The sequence below is a fragment of the Panthera onca genome, chromosome D1 (assembly GCF_046562875.1).
Source record: "Panthera onca isolate mPanOnc1 chromosome D1, mPanOnc1 haplotype 2, whole genome shotgun sequence".
NCBI classification, from domain to species: Eukaryota; Metazoa; Chordata; class Mammalia; order Carnivora; family Felidae; genus Panthera; species Panthera onca.
The window spans coordinates 6,134,912-6,153,887 of NC_138348.1; the positions used below are offsets into that span (position 1 = coordinate 6,134,912).

At 62.2% G+C, this 18,976-nt stretch overlaps 3 protein-coding genes across 3 annotated transcripts; 1 reads left to right on the forward strand and 2 right to left on the reverse strand.

The window, feature by feature from the left end:
- Positions 1 to 205: 205 nt before the first annotated feature.
- TMEM151A (transmembrane protein 151A) lies at positions 206 to 5,244 on the reverse strand. Its single transcript, XM_060607306.3, has 2 exons — positions 4,920 to 5,244; positions 206 to 2,700 (listed from the first exon to the last, which is right to left on the reverse strand). Exons 1-2 carry the CDS (start codon positions 4,992 to 4,994, stop codon positions 1,375 to 1,377), a joined length of 1,401 nt encoding a protein of 466 aa, XP_060463289.1. The 5' UTR covers positions 4,995 to 5,244; the 3' UTR covers positions 206 to 1,374.
- Positions 5,245 to 7,435: 2,191 nt separating this feature from the next.
- On the forward strand, positions 7,436 to 11,686 carry YIF1A (Yip1 interacting factor homolog A, membrane trafficking protein). Its single transcript, XM_060607302.3, has 8 exons — positions 7,436 to 7,665; positions 8,358 to 8,569; positions 8,734 to 8,838; positions 8,975 to 9,053; positions 10,560 to 10,617; positions 10,793 to 10,948; positions 11,291 to 11,384; positions 11,484 to 11,686. The coding sequence occupies exons 1-8, from the start codon at positions 7,635 to 7,637 to the stop codon at positions 11,628 to 11,630; spliced, it is 882 nt and encodes a 293-aa protein (XP_060463285.1). The 5' UTR covers positions 7,436 to 7,634; the 3' UTR covers positions 11,631 to 11,686.
- A 385-nt stretch (positions 11,687 to 12,071) lies between these two features.
- CNIH2 (cornichon family AMPA receptor auxiliary protein 2) lies at positions 12,072 to 18,396 on the reverse strand. Its single transcript, XM_060607305.3, has 6 exons — positions 17,921 to 18,396; positions 14,122 to 14,190; positions 13,593 to 13,640; positions 13,221 to 13,333; positions 12,936 to 13,079; positions 12,072 to 12,732 (listed from the first exon to the last, which is right to left on the reverse strand). Exons 1-6 carry the CDS (start codon positions 17,999 to 18,001, stop codon positions 12,705 to 12,707), a joined length of 483 nt encoding a protein of 160 aa, XP_060463288.1. The 5' UTR covers positions 18,002 to 18,396; the 3' UTR covers positions 12,072 to 12,704.
- Between the last annotated feature and the right edge of the window lie 580 nt (positions 18,397 to 18,976).

Genomic DNA, 18,976 nt, shown 5'->3' on the forward strand with positions numbered 1-18,976 from the left:
TGGAGTCAGCTGCAGCGACTCGAACCTGAGTCTCAGGCCCTAGGCTGGGCAGGGGGTTCCCTCTCGGCTTACCTTGCTCCTGGGAACACTGGAGTCCGACCCTGAGTCCCCTTCCACGACCGAGCATTGCATCGCTGACCCGGGGTAGCCCGTTGTGCCGGTAGTGGCCTTGGACCCACCGCTCAGGAACGCACGTGAGAAGACCTTCCATTTCATACCTTTTATTTTATCTGCATTCTTCTCTGCCTCCTCGCCCCCCTCCCCCCACCGGCCCCTCAGAGGGGGCGGAAACCCCATTTGGAAGGGAAGGGACTTCTCTCTCCTCCCTGGAGGAGGGACGGTGTCTCCTGGGCCAGGCCCCACTGATGGGAGAGGCAGGCGCCTCCATGGCCGAGCAGGTGCATCGTCCAAGAGGCTGTGGCCAAGGCCGAGGTCCCTCGGATGCCCCGTGGCCCGGGGCCCCGTGGGTCATCAGGAAGGTGAAGAGCAGAGAAGTCGGGGGTGGGGGCAGTGGGAGGGCCAAGCCCGGGGTGTGTGCGCGTGGCCGGCAGAGGCAGATGTGGACTTCGTGAGGGACAGGGGCCGAGACCAGGGGATGTGGGCTTAAGGTAGGGCCCTGAGAAGGAACCCCAGGTCATAGGGGAGCTGGAGGTGGGGGGAGGGTGTACCAGGGAAAAACTGGGGGCTGTGGGGGGGGACGAGGCTGTGCTCTAAGAACCGGGCTCCCAGTAGAGGGGCTGTGCTGCGGAGTGTGATCAGGGACTGGCCCTCAGCAGAGACCAGAGGGCAGGCAGGGAAGGGCTTGTGAGGGCAGGAGGAGGGGGACTTCGGGCCCGTAGTGGGGCCAAGGCTACGGTGCCACCCCACGGCCAGCTCCTCCGCTTCGTGGAGGCCAGCCCAACAGGGCATGGCCCCAAACCACCAATTTGTGCTTCTGGGTCGCTCGAGGGCTCCCAGTGCGGCCTCAGCCACGTAGGGCGGAGCCCAGAGGCGGCCCTGCACCGCGTGCAACAGCTGTCCCCAGGACTCGTCCCCCATCTCGGGCTCTCTGGAAACTCGCCCCCCTGCCCTGCCCGAGAGGGCCTTAAGCCAGATCACCAGACGACAGTGCAGGGGTGGAACGTGGCCGTGGGGTGGGCGGGGGGGGGGGTGGGGGGGCGGGAGCCATGCCGGGACGGTTCAGAGACTCAACTTCGGCCGCGTCCGTCCGCTTATGCCCTCCGGTCCTTCAGTCTGTTTAAGGGCCTGGCCCCACCCCCACCCCTCGTGCGCTGGTCTGTTTTCCCTCCCGTCTTGGACAACGACCGACCGCTCGGGTGTCGGAGCCCACGGTGGGACGGCGGGGAGGAGGCCGCTCCGGGCGCCGTGCGGGTCTCAGGGCGCCCCCTGCCCGTCCCCCTGGCAGCCGCCGTCGCCGTGGACGATGAGCACCGGGAAGTAAAGGGCGTCCTCGTAACACGGTGGGCTTTCCAGGGGCTCCGTGTCCTCTGCCCGGCGCCCCAGCGGCCCCCCGCTCAGGCTCCGGAAGACCCCCGGGGTGGCCCGGCCCCCGGCTCCCAGGGAGAGCCGGCTGCGGCTGAAAGGCAGGCGGGGCCCGCTGGGCCGGGCGGGGGGCAGCGAGTTGCTGCTGAGGGAGCGACGGCAGCGCTGGCAGCCGCGGAGGTAGGCGCCGGCGCCCATGACCACGGCCTCCGAGTAGCTGGGCACCAGCTGCCGGTTGGAGCAGATGTGCCACTCGAGCTCGGTGAAGTCCACCGTGGCCACGCGGGAGAGCGGCGGCCCGCTGGGCACGGCCCCGGGCGGGGGCGAGCCGGCGCCAAAGAGCTTCTCCACCTGGTAGTGCACGTGGGCCGTGCCGTAGGCCGCCACGACGCGCAGCGGCCAGGACAGCGTGGCCGCGGACACCAGCCAGAAGACCCAGGCGCGGGCGTACCAGGGCGGGCTGCGGGGGTCCGCGAAGACCATGAGCGACTCGCGGAAGTCCACGTCCTTCAGGTGCATGCCCTCGCGGGCCTCCAGGTAGTCGTCCAGGCCCTCGTTGGCGCTGAAGAAGCGGGCCCTCTGGGTGAGGTACGAGGCCTCGGCCTCGGCGCTGCCGAAGCTGAAGCACTTGGTGAAGCGCAGCCGCGTGGCCGCGTGGTCGGCCAGGCCCACGAGCTCCTTGGAGACGTCGCGGACGCCGTGGGCCGAGTAGTCAAACTCGCCGCGGGCCGTGCGGCTGTCCGCCCGCTCGTGGTAGACCTGCGTGGTGGTGTAGGCGTCGCCGTTCCGGTAGCGGGTGATCTGGCGGGTGCGCCGCACGTAGTGGTAGCTGGTGGCCTTCCACCAGACGCAGGGCGGCGCCTGCTGCAGCCGGCGGATCAGGGCGAGCACGGTGTTGGCGTCGGTGCGCGGCGCCTGGCACGACCGCACGTGGCAGTGCCAGCACTCGGCCAGGTAGAGGAGGTAGAGGAGGGACACGAAGGCCAGCGGGATGTATAGGTAGCCGTCAGAGCAAGGGCTGGCCGGGTAGGTGGGCGGCGGGCCCCCGGCCCCGCGGGCCAGAGCCGCCTCGGGCCCCAGGACCAGCCGCGGCACCGTGGCCAGGCGACACCAGGCCACCACGGCGCCACAGGCATGGATGAGCAGGGTGAGCAGCAGGCACTTCCAGTGCGACTCGCGGCACAGGGAGCTTCCCAGGGACTGTTTCAGGGGCCGCTGCTGCGGGGCGGAGAGAGGAGAGGCGCGGGTCAGGACGGGGCCTCGGCCTCGGCCGCGCCTGGCCCTCTGCCAAAGCCCCGCGAGGGAGGCGGGGCGACGCTCCCCACTCCACGGAGGAGGAAACCGAGGCTCCGAGGGAGCGAGCCCCCTGCTCCGTGCCTCACCCTTCTAGCTCTAACTCCGTGGAGCCGCAGGGGTCCAACTCGGGCCCATCTGCCCCGAGCCTGTCCTCCACTGTGCCCCATCATCTCCGCCAAGGGCACCTAGGGACAAGACAGACCCGTCTCTGCCAAGAGAAGAAGGGACGCGACTGGCCACTGAGAAAACTGAGCGCTGGTCCCAGCTCTACCCTTAACTTGCCGTGTGGCCTTGGCCGTATTCCTGCCCTCGCTGGGCCCCGGTTCCTGGGCCTGTTGGCACGGGAGGCCAGGGCGGCAGGGGTCCTGACGGTGAAGAGCATGCGCTTTAGAGCCCCACCGCTCGGGAGGCAGTGCCGGCCCCACCACTGACCGTATGACTCGGGCAGGTCCCTCTCTGGACCTCAGTCTCCTCATCTGTAAACTGGGGCGTTTGGGAGGATCCAACGAGATCGTCCGCGTGGCGATCTCAGCACAGGGTCTGGCCACGGGAATAAATATTATTACTGTTTCCCTGAGACTCCCTCTGGTCCTTTGGTTCCAACTTGGAGACTCGGGAGAAGCTCTTAAGTGAGAAAGAGGAAGAGCTGGGAACGGAGGAGGTGTGAGTCTGGGGGGAGCAGATGGAGCGCGTCCCCCGTCCTCCATCCCCCATCTGCGCCGTGACGGAGGGGGTGGAACACAGCTGCTGGGCAGCAGGGGCCACTCCCGGGCCCAGAGGGTTTGGCCTGCCCTCCCCTGCCCGCCCAGCCCCCACCTCACCTCCAGGGGGCCTGTGGACACCCAAGTGGGGAGGGGGTGGGGAAAGGAGGGGAAAAAGAAAGAGAAGGGAGAGGTGGCCTGGTGGAGACAGCAGAGGTGGAGTCAAGGGGCCACGACTCCAAACTCTGGGACCCGAGAGGAGAGGAAACGCCGCCCCCCTCCGCCCCGCCCAGCCCAGGGTGGCCTGTCCTACCCCGCCAGTCACCCACCACAGGTACACACCGCCACCACGACCCGCAGGGCCAGTCGGATGCACACACCCACACCTCCACACCCCCACCGTGTTTGTCACAGACCCACCAGCCACAGACGTGCGCGCTGCCCGTTCATCCCAGGCACCAGACCCTCCCCAGTGCCCGGGGCACAACCCCTCAAACCGGAACGTGGTGGCCAGGCGCACGCGCTCGCCCACGCACACAGGCACACACCCCACCCAGACCCGCCCACCACAGGACACACACGCAAATACCAATGACACACCGACGGAGGCCCGGCTACACGCCAGACCCTCACCTGACCACAGTGCGCAACCCCCAACCCCACCCCTACTGCCACCTGACACCCACCCTAGACTCCGCAGAAGAAACCCACCCGCGATGGAACACATGCACGCGTGACCACATCGCTCAAGCCAAGGCCCCCGCCGTCACCCGAGGTGTGAGGGGCGCGGACTAACATTCACACGCCCGCAGGCGCACCACAGCCGCCCAAACACACAGAGCCACTCACCACCTATCACCCCAGCACCCCACACGGGGCTCCAGGCCCCTGCGGACCCTCTCCCTGGCTAGGGCTGAGGAGGGGCCACCCTGGGGGTCCCAGCCAGCAGGATGGGCCCTGTGGCCTCAGCACGGGGAGAGGAGAAAGGGGAACCGGAGGCCTCCTCCTTTCCTCTTTCCCCTCCTCCCTCCGCTCCCTCCCCCAAGTCCCGGCCACCGCTGCTGCATTGCAGGCGCCGCCCGGGCACCTCGTGAGCCGCTGGGCTGGGCCGGGGGCCTGACCCCGGGGCCTTGGGGGTGAGGGGCAGCGCTGCGGAAGGAGGGCGCGCAGGAGCCGGGCGCTGACGTCACAGGAGGGCGGGGGGCGGGAAGAAGGGGCGCCCGGGGTTGGAATCGCCCCCTCCTCCCTTTCCAGCCGCCCCACCCCGACCCCCACGCGAGCCCCTAGCCTCGCAGGGCTCCGGCTACCCTAATGACGTCATTGGCAACAGGGGTTTGGGGACTTCCCTCCTCAGCTCCTGTCCTGGGGTTGGCCCCTTCCCTTGTCCCCCTCACCCTGTTCCAGCCCCGGCTCCGGCCCCCCAACACACAGCGGCCGTACCTCCTCCCGCAGCGGCTCGCCGTCCGGGATGAACTCGGGCACCTCCCCGCTGTCTCCTCCGCCGCCCTCGGGCATGGTGTCCTGGCTGCTTGGGCGGCCCGGGCCCGGGCCCCGGGCATGATAGGGGGGGAGCGCAGAGGGCTGCGGCGCGGCCCCGAGGGCGTCCGCTCGGCTCGGCGGCCGCACAGGGAGTGCGCGGAGCTCGAGCTCGAGCGCGGTGGCGGCGGCAGCGTTGGCGGCCGCGGTGCCCGGCGCCCCGCCCTCCGCTGACCCCGCCCCCGCGGCACCCGCGGCGCCGCCGGCAGCGCCTGGCACCGGCGGGCGCTGCCTCCGCCCCCGAGAACCCCAGTCTGGCGGACCCAAGCTTGGGTTCCCCTCCCGCCGCGCTGGCGCTTGCGACCTTGGCCGAGTCCTTGCTCTCAGAGCCTGTTTCCCCTGCTGTAAAATGAGGACAGGGAATCTCGAAGATGGGTAATACCCCCCGCGGTCCCGTCTCTGAGGTGTAGGCCCAAGCCTAAGCCCACCTGGACCCCACCCCGGAAGCCTTGCGTGTAGGGGAGAAAGCGGTTACAACCCAGAAAGGTGAGATACGCCTCGTTTGCTGGCCCGAGGTGCGGGCTTCACGTAGAGCAGGCAGGTGGCGCAGGCCAGGACACCCAGGGCCCCAAGCTTCGTGACCTTGGGCCTGCACTTTTCACCTCAACCTCCGTTTTCCCATCTGAGAAATGGGAGTAGAAAGGTGCACAAGCATTCATCATGACGTACAGGGGAATGGGATCTGTCCTTCATGGGAGGACACCCTCATTCCACGTGGTGGCCCCAGTGTTGTTCCCTGGCCCTCAGGGGCCTCAGCCCATCTGCCTCTGGGTCTGGACCTAGCCCTCAAGGTAGACAATCAGTTGGTGGGACACAGGGAACTGCAATGCTAGGTTGGGTTGCTTTACGACTTTTTTTTTTTTTTTTTTTTTTTGCAAAGGGAACTCAAAGACCATTCAGTTTAATATCCCTACCCATTTGAAGATGAGGTATTGAAATGGTCGAGAGAGTAAAGGACTGACCCAGGGCTACATTTATTTATTGATTATTTATTGGGCACAGATGTGTATTGGATATCTTCTATATCCAAGTACTGCGCTTGGCACTGTGAAGACAAGGGTAGGAGTGGAGAAAGACACAGGGCCTGTCCTAATGGAATTTACATACAGGGCAAAGTGGTGTTCCCAGAGGGAGCCTAGAACTCGGCCTCCAGGTTCAACCCCCAGCCAGGTCATTCCTCTGTTCCCTTTGTCTCTCTGAGACACAAGTCAAACTGATTCTTAAAGGATAACTAGACTTTCGACAAATGGATATGAGGAGGAAGGGCATCCCAGGTGGAGGGGACTTTTGAGCAAAGACACTGCGATTAGACCACGTGGGTTGTGTTCAGACAGTAGGAGAGTAACCTGGTGTAACCAGACACTGGCTAGCTAACTAGAGGCAGATCGCAGAGGACCTGATTTTGCTCTCTAGAAAGTGGTGGCTGAAAGTGTGTGAGAGAGGCCCCTGAAGACTGTTGCCGAGGAGGGTGCGAGTGGTCAGAAACTGGGCGGAGAGGAAGGAAACCCCAGCTTCACTTTAAGATGGGCGGCAAGGGCAGCAATGACTCAGGAGTATCAGCTGCAGCTTCAGGAGGTGGATCAGCACACCTCCACCCCCTAAATCGGCTGGACCACGGGAGAGTTGACGGGCCAGGACTGGTGCAGGATCCTGTCCCAATGAACGATACCATCCAATCTCTGGGACTTCAGACCTTCTGGATTTTTCAATATTTGTAATGTACGTGTGTCTCAAGAGCCCAGACCCTCAATCAAGAGCTCAGACCCAATCTCTGGGATTTCAGACCTTCTGGAATTTTCAATATTTGTAGTGTGTACGTGTGTCTCAAGAGCAGCAGGGTCCCGGGGTCTGCAGGATAGCCGTCAGTGGCTGTGGGATATTTCAGCACCGGACAACGGACAGCACCCGCGCGGGAAGGAGGGGTGGGAGCGGGGGGAGGAGCCAGCTTCCGGGGCTCGCTTGGCCGCGCTGTCACTACCCGGCGCGGCCTCCTACTAAACACCTCGCGGGTCGCCTGGGCTCCGCTCCAGGGCTGGGGGGAGTATGGAGGACGGGAGAGGAAAGAGAGCATTGAGAGGGAGAGGCAGGAGCCCCGAGGGGTGGGACTTGATAGAACCCCACCGACCCATCCCCTCCTGGAGCACATCCGGCGAGCGAAACTTGGTTCCCGGACTCCCGCCTCCTCCAGGTCTCCAACCGGTGTAGTCGTGGCAGGGCGAGCGTCAAGTACCCCACTGCGCAGGCGCGGAAATAATTCTCAACACCCAATTATTGGCTGTTCTGGGCACAAACTAGCAAACGCAACATCCAATCCGAGAGTGCCTCGAATTGCTCCGCCTATCCTCCTCCCGGAAGTTGACTACTGCCGAATCCAATTCAGCGAGGCCGCGCCAGCAGCCAATTGGGAGAAGGGAGGGGCGAGTTGGCGCCGCCGAGGAGCCAATGGCAGGCGACGGAGGATAACGCTGCGGACATGGCGGCTGTGGTCGAAGAGCTCGCGGACGTGTCGGGCTTCTCCATAACCTCAGTCGGTGCCCAGGGTGCGGAGCTGCTGCCTTATTAGTATTCTCACCCACGAGGCGGCGCAGCGGGCCCCTGGGGAGAGCCAGCATCGCGGCCATGGCTTATCACTCGGGATACGGAGCCCACGGTGCGTGGGGCGCGGGGCGGGTGGGACGCGGCCCGACCGGCCGGAGGAGGGTCGGCGGCGCGGCCCTCTCACCCCGAGGGAGAGGGGCAGCCGTGACCGCTCCCCGGGGCGGCGGGTGTCTTTCGGGTTTCCGCCCTGCGCGACTCAGCAACGCGTCCCGGACTTCGCCCTCGGCCCAATCCCGAGATCGGGCGGTGACAGCACAGCTGGGTTGCCCATGCTAGACCAGCACAAACGGAGTCTGCCTCCAAAACTTTCTTTACCTGTCATGACCCTGGTAGGGGCCCTCGCCGCTGCGCAGGGCCTTTGGGTACTCAGCTGTCTTCTTTCCCACTCTTGTTTATGCGGGATGCCTTCCCAGTTATCTTCTCCACCTAGTAAACTTCTACTCACTCTCCCAAGGCTCAATTCAGAGATCACTTCCCTTGAGAAGACCCCCAGGAGCCCCCAGGTGGGCAACCACTTCCAGGTGCTGCCTTAGCTCTTTCTTTGCCTACATTTAACACCTCTGGGAAAGGGTCCTTCTTCAAAGTTCTTTCTGGATTACCTATCCCCATCCAGCATGTATTTCACTAACTGATTGCTTGGTGCCCCCAGGACCCATACAGGGCTGCGCAGTCTGGGGAGGGGGTGGTGGTTTGGGCTCATGCTTGGTATTCCTGTCACCTACTCTAGTACCTACAAACCCACAGGCTCCAAGCACAGGGCCCGGGCAGCTCCAGATCCCCCTCCCCTCTTCGATGACACAAGCGGTGGTTACTCCAGCCAGCCAGGGGGATACCCAGCCCCAGGAGCCGACGTGGCCTTCAATGTCAACCACTTGCTTGGGGACCCCATGGCCAACGTGGCTATGGCCTATGGCAGCTCCATCGCATCCCATGGGAAGGACATGGTGCACAAGGAGGTGTGGCCTGCCCCCAGGGCAAGGGTGGCAAGATTTCTGGCCAGGGCTGGGGCATCACGGGATCCCACCTAATTGTCACAGCAGCCCTCAGGGAAGGAGCACACCCTGGAGCACCCTGAGGTTTGGTGTGCAGCTTGCCCACAGCCTCCTCTCTCCTCTCCCAGCTGCACCGTTTTGTGTCTGTGGACAAACTCAAGTATTTTTTTGCTGTGGACACAGCCTATGTGGCCAAGAAGTTGGGGCTACTGGTCTTCCCCTACACACACCAGGTGAGCTGCCTACCAGGTGAACTGGCGGGGCCCTGTGCCTCCCCCATCCTTTCCCAGAGTTTGGCCCCCAGACCTCAACGCCCTTTCTTCTCTTCTCATCTTTTACTCCTGACCTGGCCGCCGCCGCCGCCGCCAGAACTGGGAAGTGCAGTACAGTCGCGACATGCCTCTGCCACCACGGCAAGATCTCAATGCCCCTGACCTCTATATCCCCAGTGAGTCTTTCTTTGACCTGGGCTGGGAGTTGTGGGGGGACCTGTGCCTCGAGGCACCAGTGAGAAGAGAGAGGCTCACGCGCCGATTCAGCATCTGCTTTTGGTGCTTTTGTGTGTGGCGATTGCTAGACGCCAGGTAGGCGAGAGTAGGGGGACCGGTGAGGGATTTCCTGGCTGTGCCTTCAGTGCCCTCAGGGTGTTCCCTTTGGAGACCTTCTTGCCTCTTGACTGGGACCATGTCCCTCTCCAGCCTGGAGCTCTGGGTTTAGACCTGGCCCTGCAACTTCCAGCTATGGGACCTCAGGCTGGCTACTTTTATTCTTCCGGAAACCAGGAATAACCACAGTCTCTACCACAAAGGATTGCGGTGGAGCTTCAGTGAGGTGATGTGTGCTCAGCAGGAAGCACACTTTAAATCATTACTGTCATTGTTGTTACTTACCCCCCAAGTCCTGCTCCAACATTTCCTCCTCTGAGGAAGTGATCACTCCCTTATGGGCTCCCATAACCACCCGTCCACCTGGCACATGGCACGGGGTCAGGCCGCCCACGTTGTATAGCGGCTGGCAGACTCTGCATTTGACTCCTCTCTGTCCCGGGGCCTGTACAAGGCGCAGCCCGTGGTGGGTACCCTAGAGTAGGGGTGAGTGTGCCCGGGTCAGCCCTCAGCGGGGTTGCTAGAGCAGCCAGTGCTAGTGAGGGCAGTCAGTCAGCCCAGTTGCTCTGGGAGGGCCACAGGTTCTTCCATCCTTCATTCCATTTTCTCTCAGAGCCACCTGGTAAGGCAGGAACTGCCATCTCTGTTTTCCATGTTGAAGCCAAGGATCAGAGAGACTCGAATCTCTTTGACGCCACGTAGCTTATAGGTGATAGAGCTGGCTCCTGAATCCAGACCCTGTGCTCTTTGGTGGGCACGTCAGTTCTGGTGCTTCAGGGGGCAGAGAACAGGGCTGAAGAGTTACAGTTGCTGTGAAAGCCCAGCTCCCACTGGCTCTGAGCTTTTGTGCAAACAGCAGAGGTAAACCTGGAGCCCTCTATGTTGGCAGGATGGCCAGAGCCATAGCCAGTGCCAATGGCCAGACGTAAGAAGAAGTCATCCTCATGGCCTGGACTCCAGGGACAGCCTGAGTTGTCTTCAAGCCTGTATTTTGGTCCTATAGTCTTGTGTGAGATCAGTTTGGCCCCTGCCAGCTCATCTAGGATTAGCAATGCCCTTGGCCTGTGATGTAGTTAGAGTCACAGCAGGAAGCTGGTAAATTTCCTAGCACAGGGATAGGGAAGGAGGCAGCTTGGTGGTCCTGAGAGAAGGGTCAGGTAGCATTTACACAGGGAGAGAGAGCTGAGCAGGCAGGGTATTGGGGAGCTGACTATGGAGGCTGAGCATGAGGGGATATGCAGGGAAGGAAGTATAGGGAGAAGGTGGGGAGTGTAAATGGCCTCAAATACCCAGTTAGGGGGTTCGGATTGAGGAAAACAGGCTGACGGCATCTCTCTGGCTCTTGGCAGCAATGGCCTTCATCACCTACGTGCTGTTGGCTGGGATGGCACTGGGCATTCAGAAAAGGTCAGTGCCAAGGCCCTCCTCCGTTCCTACCAGCTTTCCCTCCTGACTGCTCTCCTCACCTCCCCAGGGGACCTGTGGCAGGTCCTAAGCCCACCCCATGTCCTCAGGCTCAACCTGCCAAACAGGATGGCTGGTGTCTGAACTCACCCCCACCCCCACCCCCTCGTGGCCACAGGTTCTCCCCAGAAGTGCTGGGCCTGTGTGCAAGCACGGCGCTGGTGTGGGTCGTGATGGAGGTGCTAGCCCTGCTCCTGGGCGTCTACCTGGCCACCGTGCGCAGTGACCTGAGCACCTTCCACCTGCTAGCCTACAGCGGCTACAAATATGTGGGGTGAGTACCCCTGCACTCTTTCGCACTCGTCTCGGGAACTGTGTACCGTTGTTAGATCAAGAATGTATGGAGAGCCGCTCCGGGAACACAGGGGAGAAGGGCCTTGAGCTGGGGTCGTGAAGGAGGTCTCAGATCCAGGTGCTAGGGCTGAGTCCTAGGCCTGCCAGATTCATTTTGAGTCTAGGACCCTGTGGGGACAGATTGGAGATAAAGGGCCCCAGCGGTGGTGGTCAGGGTCTAGGCTGGGTGGTGGGGCCGGTCTCAGGCCTGGATCGTTGGAAGGTCTCCAACATCTTCTTTCTCCTCTCCCCCCACCCCTCCCAACACCCCACACCCCTGCAGGATGATCCTCAGTGTGCTCACAGGGCTGCTTTTCGGCAGCGATGGCTACTATGTGGCATTGGCCTGGACTTCGTCTTCACTCATGTACTTCATCGTGAGTCTGGGGCTGCCCCTCCTGCCTCTTCCCCTGGGGTTGGAGCTGGGGCCGAGCCTCCCCATCCTGGCACAGCTTCAGCTCTCTCCTTTCTTCTAGGTGCGCTCTTTGCGAACAGCAGCCCTGGGCCCCGACACTATGGGGGGCCCAGCTCCCCGGCAGCGTCTCCAGCTCTACCTGACTCTGGGAGCTGCAGCCTTCCAGCCCCTCATCATATACTGGCTGACCTTCCACCTGATCCGGTGACCTTTGGCTCCCACTGGCACTGATTTTCCCATATATTGAAGATTTGATTTCCTTGATTGTATTTGACCCTTGTTCCTGGGGCCTGAGGTGGTGGTGGTGGTGGGAGGGGGGGTGGTCTCCATTGCCCAGGGTTTATCGGGCTCTAGGGACCCAGGGGAGGGCTTCCTGGAGTTGGTGGTCTTGATACTGCTTTGAAAGGCAGATGGAAGGGTTTTAGCAGCAATAGCTGTTTGGCTGTGACCAGGAAAGTGAGGACAGAAGGGAGCAGCTGCCAAGGAGACCTCGAAGGCCTCTCTGATCCATCTGAGGGGGTCCCTGGAGGGTTCGATGGGCCAGTGGTTTGAGCCTCTGTCCTGAGGATTTAGCTCAGGGCTGTCCCCTATAAGTCCCTTTGCCCCCATGTCCTCTTCAAGCCTTTCAGGAGCAGAACTGGGGCCCACGTGTTTGCAGTAGTTTATTCATATTTTGTCACAAATGGCCGGGGAGGGGGTGCCGGACTCCTCCAGGCAACATAGAAAATAGGTCCAAGAGACAGGACAGGCTGGGGTTGGGGCAAGTGGGAATGGGGAAGGGGGAGATCTGGAGAGAGAGCCTGGGGGAGGGGAGAGGGCAGACTAGGGGTGGGGCTGCCCCCCTGCTGAGCCTGCTCATTCCCGGTGTGGGTACCCCCCCACCTGCAGGGGGAGCCTCAGGGTGGGGGTGGAGGGGGGTGGCCTAGAACTTCCAGGGTCAAGCCCTGCCCCCTTGGCAGGGCCCGTGTTTCCCCCCCCCCCCCCCCACCGAAGTGGACAAGGCTGGAGGTTCCACCCCTTCCAAGACTGACTGCCATGCCTACAGGCTGGCAGAGGAGCCCCTGCCCCTATTTAGAGCTCTGCCCAGCCCTAGTCCAAGGGGAGGGGGCTCTGAAGGCGGGAGGTCCCCGCAGCAGCAGTTTGGGGGGGGGCGTGGAGAGGAGGCTGGGGGCACCAGTGCCCCCTCCCTCCCCGGGGCTGAGGCCTCTGCGGCCGAGGGGCAGGGCTGGGGGTGCACAGGCGTCCGGTCCATTCTGGGCTTGCTCCCTGGCCGGCTTCCCCCTTAGAAACTCACCAACGTATAAACCATACTGTGGGGAGATGAGGCAATGAGCCAAGTCCTGAGTAGGCCCAGCTACTGGCCACCCCCCCCCCACCACCATACCCTGGGTTGCCCTCAGTCCTCAAGGGAAAAAGGCAGAAACTTGGGGCCCAACCACTCCTAGGATTGGAAGCATGGGACCTAGAGCATCCCTTCCCTGACTTCTGACTGCCATGAGCAGGGCCTCCTCACCTGTACAGGTAATAGAAGAAGGAGAGCAGGTAGAAGGCGAGTTTGCACCAGGACTCCTTCTGGCAGTAGTTGAGGATGTCAGCATTCATGATGGAGACCGCATCATACATGACCTCGGAGCCATCCGCAGGACGATGGAAGTACCTGGGGTGAAGGAGGGGCCTGAGCGCCCACCATCATCAAAGCGTCCACCCCCATCTTGCCCCTGCTTCTCCACCTCACTCCCCCACGCCCCACCAGGACAGTTTCCAGAGGTGGGAGAGAGGGGGATGTTGAGGTCCTCACCTCCAGAGGTGGTAGAAGAGGAGGGGGATGTTGAGGCCCAGGGTCACCCACTCTGCTGCACACAGAAACATCAGACAGAAGAGGCCGTGGATGGAGTATTCTGGGACCACCAGCTGGGGAGGGAGGATGAGAGGTCAGCTGCCCGGTGCCAGAACAGACCCCAGCTTCAAGGGCACAGAGGGGAGCTGGGATTCGGGAGGTGCCCCCTCCCCCCACCATGACCTCGGGATTAAAGGGGTCTCTAGCCTCCCACTCCCTCCCGGTGGCAGAGCTGACCAAGCAGGTCCCAGAGGGGTAAGGCCCTGGTGCGGGTCACAGGAGAGTAGGGCTGAGCTGGGCTAGAAGCCTCCTGCTACCAGCCCTGACACTGACCTTTCTCAGGAGGCAGCAGATGCGTTCGATGTTTTTTAAACGCTCGCGCTGTAGGGGGAGGAAAAGGCCGCCATGGGGGAGGCGGAGGAGCGGGCAATAGGGGCGTCCCCCCGGCCCGGGGCGCCCCCCCCCTCCCCCCCCGCCGCCACCGCCGCCACCGCCGCCGCCGTCCCTACGTCCCCACGTCCCCGGCCGACCTGCACGTGGCCGCCAGGGGGCGCCAGAGCAGCTTGCGGCAGGGCAGCAGCCGCGCCGTCCCCATGGCAACCGTCGCCATGGAGGGACCTTCACCCGCGTCTCCACGGCAACGGCCCAGAGCCTGGCAACGGCCGCTCCGCCAGGAGGAACCCGAGCCCTGAGCCCGCGCCAGGTGTTTGCTGGGGGCGGGGACAGACAGGAAGGGGCACAGCCGCCGGTCCCCCCCCCCCAACACCCCCTTCTTCCCGTTCCCCACCCACCCCCCTTCGCCTGCGACAGATGGAAAGACAGACGGACGGACACACCTCAGCACAGCACATGTATCACTTACTGCCCGCGCTGGGTTCCCCTGATCGATGGGGTTCTTGAAGTCGGTCCGCAGCTCGTCAAAGGCTATGATCTGGGAGAGGGGCGTGTGCCCGTCAGGGCGGGGGCAACAGTTTATGAGTCCCCCACCCACCCTTCTGTGGGATAGGAATTCACACATGGGGACTGGACCAGATGGAAGCTTGCTGCACAGGTGGAGAAACTGAGGTTGAGGGAAGGGCAGGGCCTGGCTCGGCTCAAGGTCACACAACAGTCTGGAACAAGTCCTAGTGTGCTAATGCCCAAGTCAAGCCATGTTCACAATGCCTCCACCCAAAACATTCCAAGAGATGGTGTCTTAATCTGCCCTGTGCTGACCACTGGGGCCCCAGAAGCCTGGGACACAGCCCTTGCTTGAGAGGACCTCATATGCTTGGGAGGACTGTGAACTATATTCCAGGGTGATCAGGACTACTGGGGTGCTTGGTCCAGCGTTAGAAGCGATGGGGGGGGGGGGTCAGACTGGACTCGGAGTGGGTGTTCGGTGAACAAATGGGGGAAGGGAGTCCAAACATCAGGAACAGCAGGTACAAAGGCAGAAGGTTGAGAGACTAAGGAACATTCAGGAAGCTGCAGATTTCATGGGGCCAGAGTGAAAAGAGGGAAGGAAGATGGGAATGTGAGAGATGGGCTGCAGATGCTGTAAGCTCAGACCAGATGTTTGGACTTTAATTCTAAAAGTAATGGGAGCCATTGAGGGGTGTAAAGCAGCAGAGTAGGGTGGTCAGGCTAATGTTTTAGGATAGTTGAAGCAGGAGGTACACATTGGCTAACAGTCCCAGCCAAGACATACATGATGCCTACTCTATGCCAGCAGCTTTATGTTTACTAACTCATTGAATGCTTGCAGCAACCTGATGACGTAGGTACTGCTATATCCATTTTGCAGATAAAGAAACTGAGACTGGTTAAGTGACTTCTCCAAGGCTACACGTAGCTAGTCAGCGGTAAGAATGGATTCTAACCCAGACTCCAGAGTTAAAATTCTTAACTGCTTAGGCCAGGCCAGAGAACTGTTGGGGGTGGGTGGGGGGAGGACTCACGTTGATAGTGATCTGAGTGAGGAGAATGGCAGTGAGGGTGGAGAGGTGTGGACGGATTCCAGAGCTATTTAGAAGCCAGACTCCAGAGGGCTTGAATGGCAGCAGAGTGGAGGCAGAGGGGCCCAAGTTGCCTTTGGGTGTTCAGGCATCTGGTAGATGGCAGTGTCCTCATTGGGATGGGGAACTCCTGGGAGGAACAGGTGTTTGAGGGGATGATGGGACAGACCTGGGTTGGGGGGTGGGGGGGGTGCAGCTAGCATGGCCTGGAAGAAAAGCCTTCTGAGATCCCCTCCTCTCAGCACCAGCCCTAGGACGAGGCATGCACAGGGCCCACACCCCCAAGCATCTCAGACCCCAGACGGCTTGGAGGGAGAGAACATGGGCTTCCTGGAGGGAGCTGGGCCATCTGGAGCAGCACCCCTCTCCCCATGAACTCTGGGCAGCCACCTGCCCGCCAGACACAGCAACAGGGTCCAGCAGGGAGCGGAAGGGTGCCGTCTGTCTGCCCCAGAGCTGGCACCACCAGCAGGCAGCGGGTGTCATGCCTCCCACCCCCCAGGCTGCCTGGCGCTGACTCAGCCCCCTGGAACAAACAATCCCCCACGATGACAGCTGACACACGTCAGTCACCATCAGGGATGCCTAGCAACCAGTGGGGACTGGGTCAGGGTCTAGGGTGGGATCTGGGGTCCTGCCCTGGAAGTTTCTAGTTCTTACCAATTTGGATTCAGGACCACACCTCCCATGCCCATCCCCCAACTCCCTTAGTAGGACATGTTCTGGGCACTATGATGTATATACAACAAACCCATTTTGCCCACAAGGAATGCCCACAAGACTCGGCATGGGTGACTTGCTAAGACCACCCAACTAGTTAAGTGAACACAGTGCTTGACACATAATAGGTGCTCAATAAATATTTGTCGAGCCCTTTCCCCCAGCCTAGGAGCCCCACAAGGGCAAAGCCTGAGTCTTATTCATCCTTGACTCCCCCACAGCTACCTAGAGCCTGGTGGTCTCAGCGCTTCCTATTGACACAGGTGTGTGGAATGGAGGGCTGCTCCGAGTGGTCCCTAAGGATAGGGACCACCAGAGGGTCTGCGGGAGGCCTCTGGGTGGGCAGGGGTGTGGAAAGGGGCTTCTTGAATTCCAGGAAACTTTCTCCCAGGAGCTGTTTGGCTCTGTGTTCCCAGCCTGAGACCCTCAATTTCTTCCAATCTACAGGACCCCAGCCCTCCTGTCCCCAGACCACACATAGGATTGTCCACTGCCCTGGGATGAGATAGGAGAGATCGAGATGGAAAGGGGGGGCGGTATGGAGGCAGAGAAAGAGAAAGATAAGAAAAAGCAACTAAGAGACCCACAGAATGAGAGAGAGAGAGAGGCACAAAGCCAGGCTTAAGGCTGGAGATGGGGGGTGGTGCATGTTGTAAAGTGCCTGTAGGGCCTCACTCCTCACACAGGAAGGGTGCAGAGTCCACGGAATCCTGATGCCAAGGAGACAGGCAGCTGCAGGGCAAGGGGGATTGTGAAGGGAGAGCTTGGTCAAGGGCCAGGGAGGATCCGGGGCCAGGCAGCAGGTCCCAGGAAAAGAGAGAGGAAGTGGGGAGACCGGGAAGGAAGCAGGTGAGGTGATGAGGAGGAAGCGATAGGAAGGAAAGAAGGGGATACGGGGTGGGGGAGAGACTGGAGAGGGTGAGGGAATCCCCCTAGAGAGGATGGAGATCGGGAAGATAGGTCTTGGTCATGGGAGCAGAGGATGCTGAGATGGACAGGCCAGCGCTGACCGAGACGGGCAGTCCTCATTGAGGGGATCGGGGTGGGGGCCAAAACCTCCGAGGACTGGAGGAGGGAGGGTGGTCAAGGGCCCCAAACAATGAGCTGGAGACTGAGTGATAGTTCTTGGTGACAGGAAGGGAGCCAGGCAGAGAGGGCTGCTGAGGAGAGGGCCCCAGACAGAATGAGGGAGAGGGACTCTCTCTAAGGGGAGGTGATTAGGATAAAGGATGAGAAATGGACATTCTGAAAGATCAGGTGTGAAGCCACACCAGAGTGAGAGACAGACCAAAGGGGACACACTAGACAAAGGGGAAAGTGGGCAGGAAGAGGAGGGGAAAAGGAGAAGTGGGGAGGAAACCTGCTGAGAGGAAGCCGGTAAAGGAGGGGGTAGGGAAGCCCGAGGGGAGCTGGTGGTGGGGACTAGGTCTCTGGGGCCGCTTAGAGCCAACCGCAGCTGGGTCAGGGAGGTGAGTGAGAGGGAAAGGGTTAACAGGCTCTGCGATCTGTGGGTCCTGTAAACAGATGCAGTTGCCATGGCAACCGGCTCCATCACTCCTGGCTGGAAAAACCCACAAAGGGGGGGCAAGCAGACAGACAAACTGCCCGACAGACAAACGGGGGCGACTGGATTCGGGGGTAGGAGAGAAGGGAGCAAGAATCGCAGAATCCTGCCCCACTCCCCAAGACGGCATGGGGCAGGGGAAGGGGGTCAGAGACCAACTGACATAGCCACAGACAGGCGGGGGCGGCGGAGGAAGGGGGCTCCGGGAAGGAAGCCGACGACGGGAGGGGGTGTTGATGGGGGCGAACAGAAGCCGACCAAAGGGGGATAGAGGAGAGGAGGCTCCAAGTTTCCCCAGGCCCTGAGCCCATCCTCCCGGACCCTCCCGCTCTGTGCGCCCCCGGCCCCCCACCCCGCCCCCAGCCCCAGCCCGGCCTTACGTGCCAGATGACAAAGAAGATGAGGGAGGCGCACAGCACCAGGGTGAGCATGTAGCAGAACGCGGCGAAGGTGAACGCCATGGCCCCCGCGCCGGGCGACGGCCCGGGGGGCGCCAGCGCGGGGCCCGGGCGCAAGGGGACGCCCCCCGGTCCGCGTTTAGGGCCGGCCGGGCATGGCCCGCAGGCCTTGGGGGACGCGGGCGGCGCGGCCGGGGCCGGGGCCGCGGGGCCGTGGGGCGCGCGGGGCGCGGGCCAGTGGGCTCTGGGGGCGCGTCCGCTGCCGGCTGCCCGGGCCCCGATCGCTCATCCTGCGATCCCTCGCCCGCGGCTCCCTCGCTCTCCAGCCCGCGAAGCCGGCGGGGCGGAGCCGGGGGCGGGGCCGCCGTGCTAGCGGCCTCGGGCGGGGCTGGGTCTCCGCGCGCCCCTCCGCTTGCACAGCCCGGCCCGGGAGCCACCTCCCCGCCCCAACCTCAGGGACACGTAGGCAGGGACGCACATCTCTGGCAAGTGCCCGCCCCCGCCCCCCGCGTCACACAACGAGCTCGGTCCACTCGGACGAGCACACACACACACCCCTACCCTCACATACGTGTTTTGTACTTTGGCCGGGAGGCCAGGCTAAGAGGTCTTAAAGTGGGAGGAACTTGGCACTATGGGGGTGGGGGGTGGGGCGGGGGACACCTGGCTTGAATCCAGGGCAAAGCTGGGAGACGGGCTGAAGGAGATGCGGGCCAGGCATGATGGGGCACATCTGCGGCCCAACCTCACAGCATGGATGGTTGTGCGCCTGTGTGGGTGTTGGCGGCGGCTCACCAGGTACTCGCCGATGTCCGCCTGCCTCCCTTGCAGCCGGAACCGTGCTGGGCCCGTAGGGACACACCACAGAAGCAAAAGCAGGCAGCCCTCCTGGCTTTAGGAAGTGGGTCAAGGGCTTTCAATAGCAACCCTAGGACACACAGCCCAAGCCGGGACCCTGTACTGCCAGCCAAGCCCAGGGCCCCAGCTCCATTTCCCCACCCCAAGACAGCTCCCGCCACAGACCACACTCAACCACCA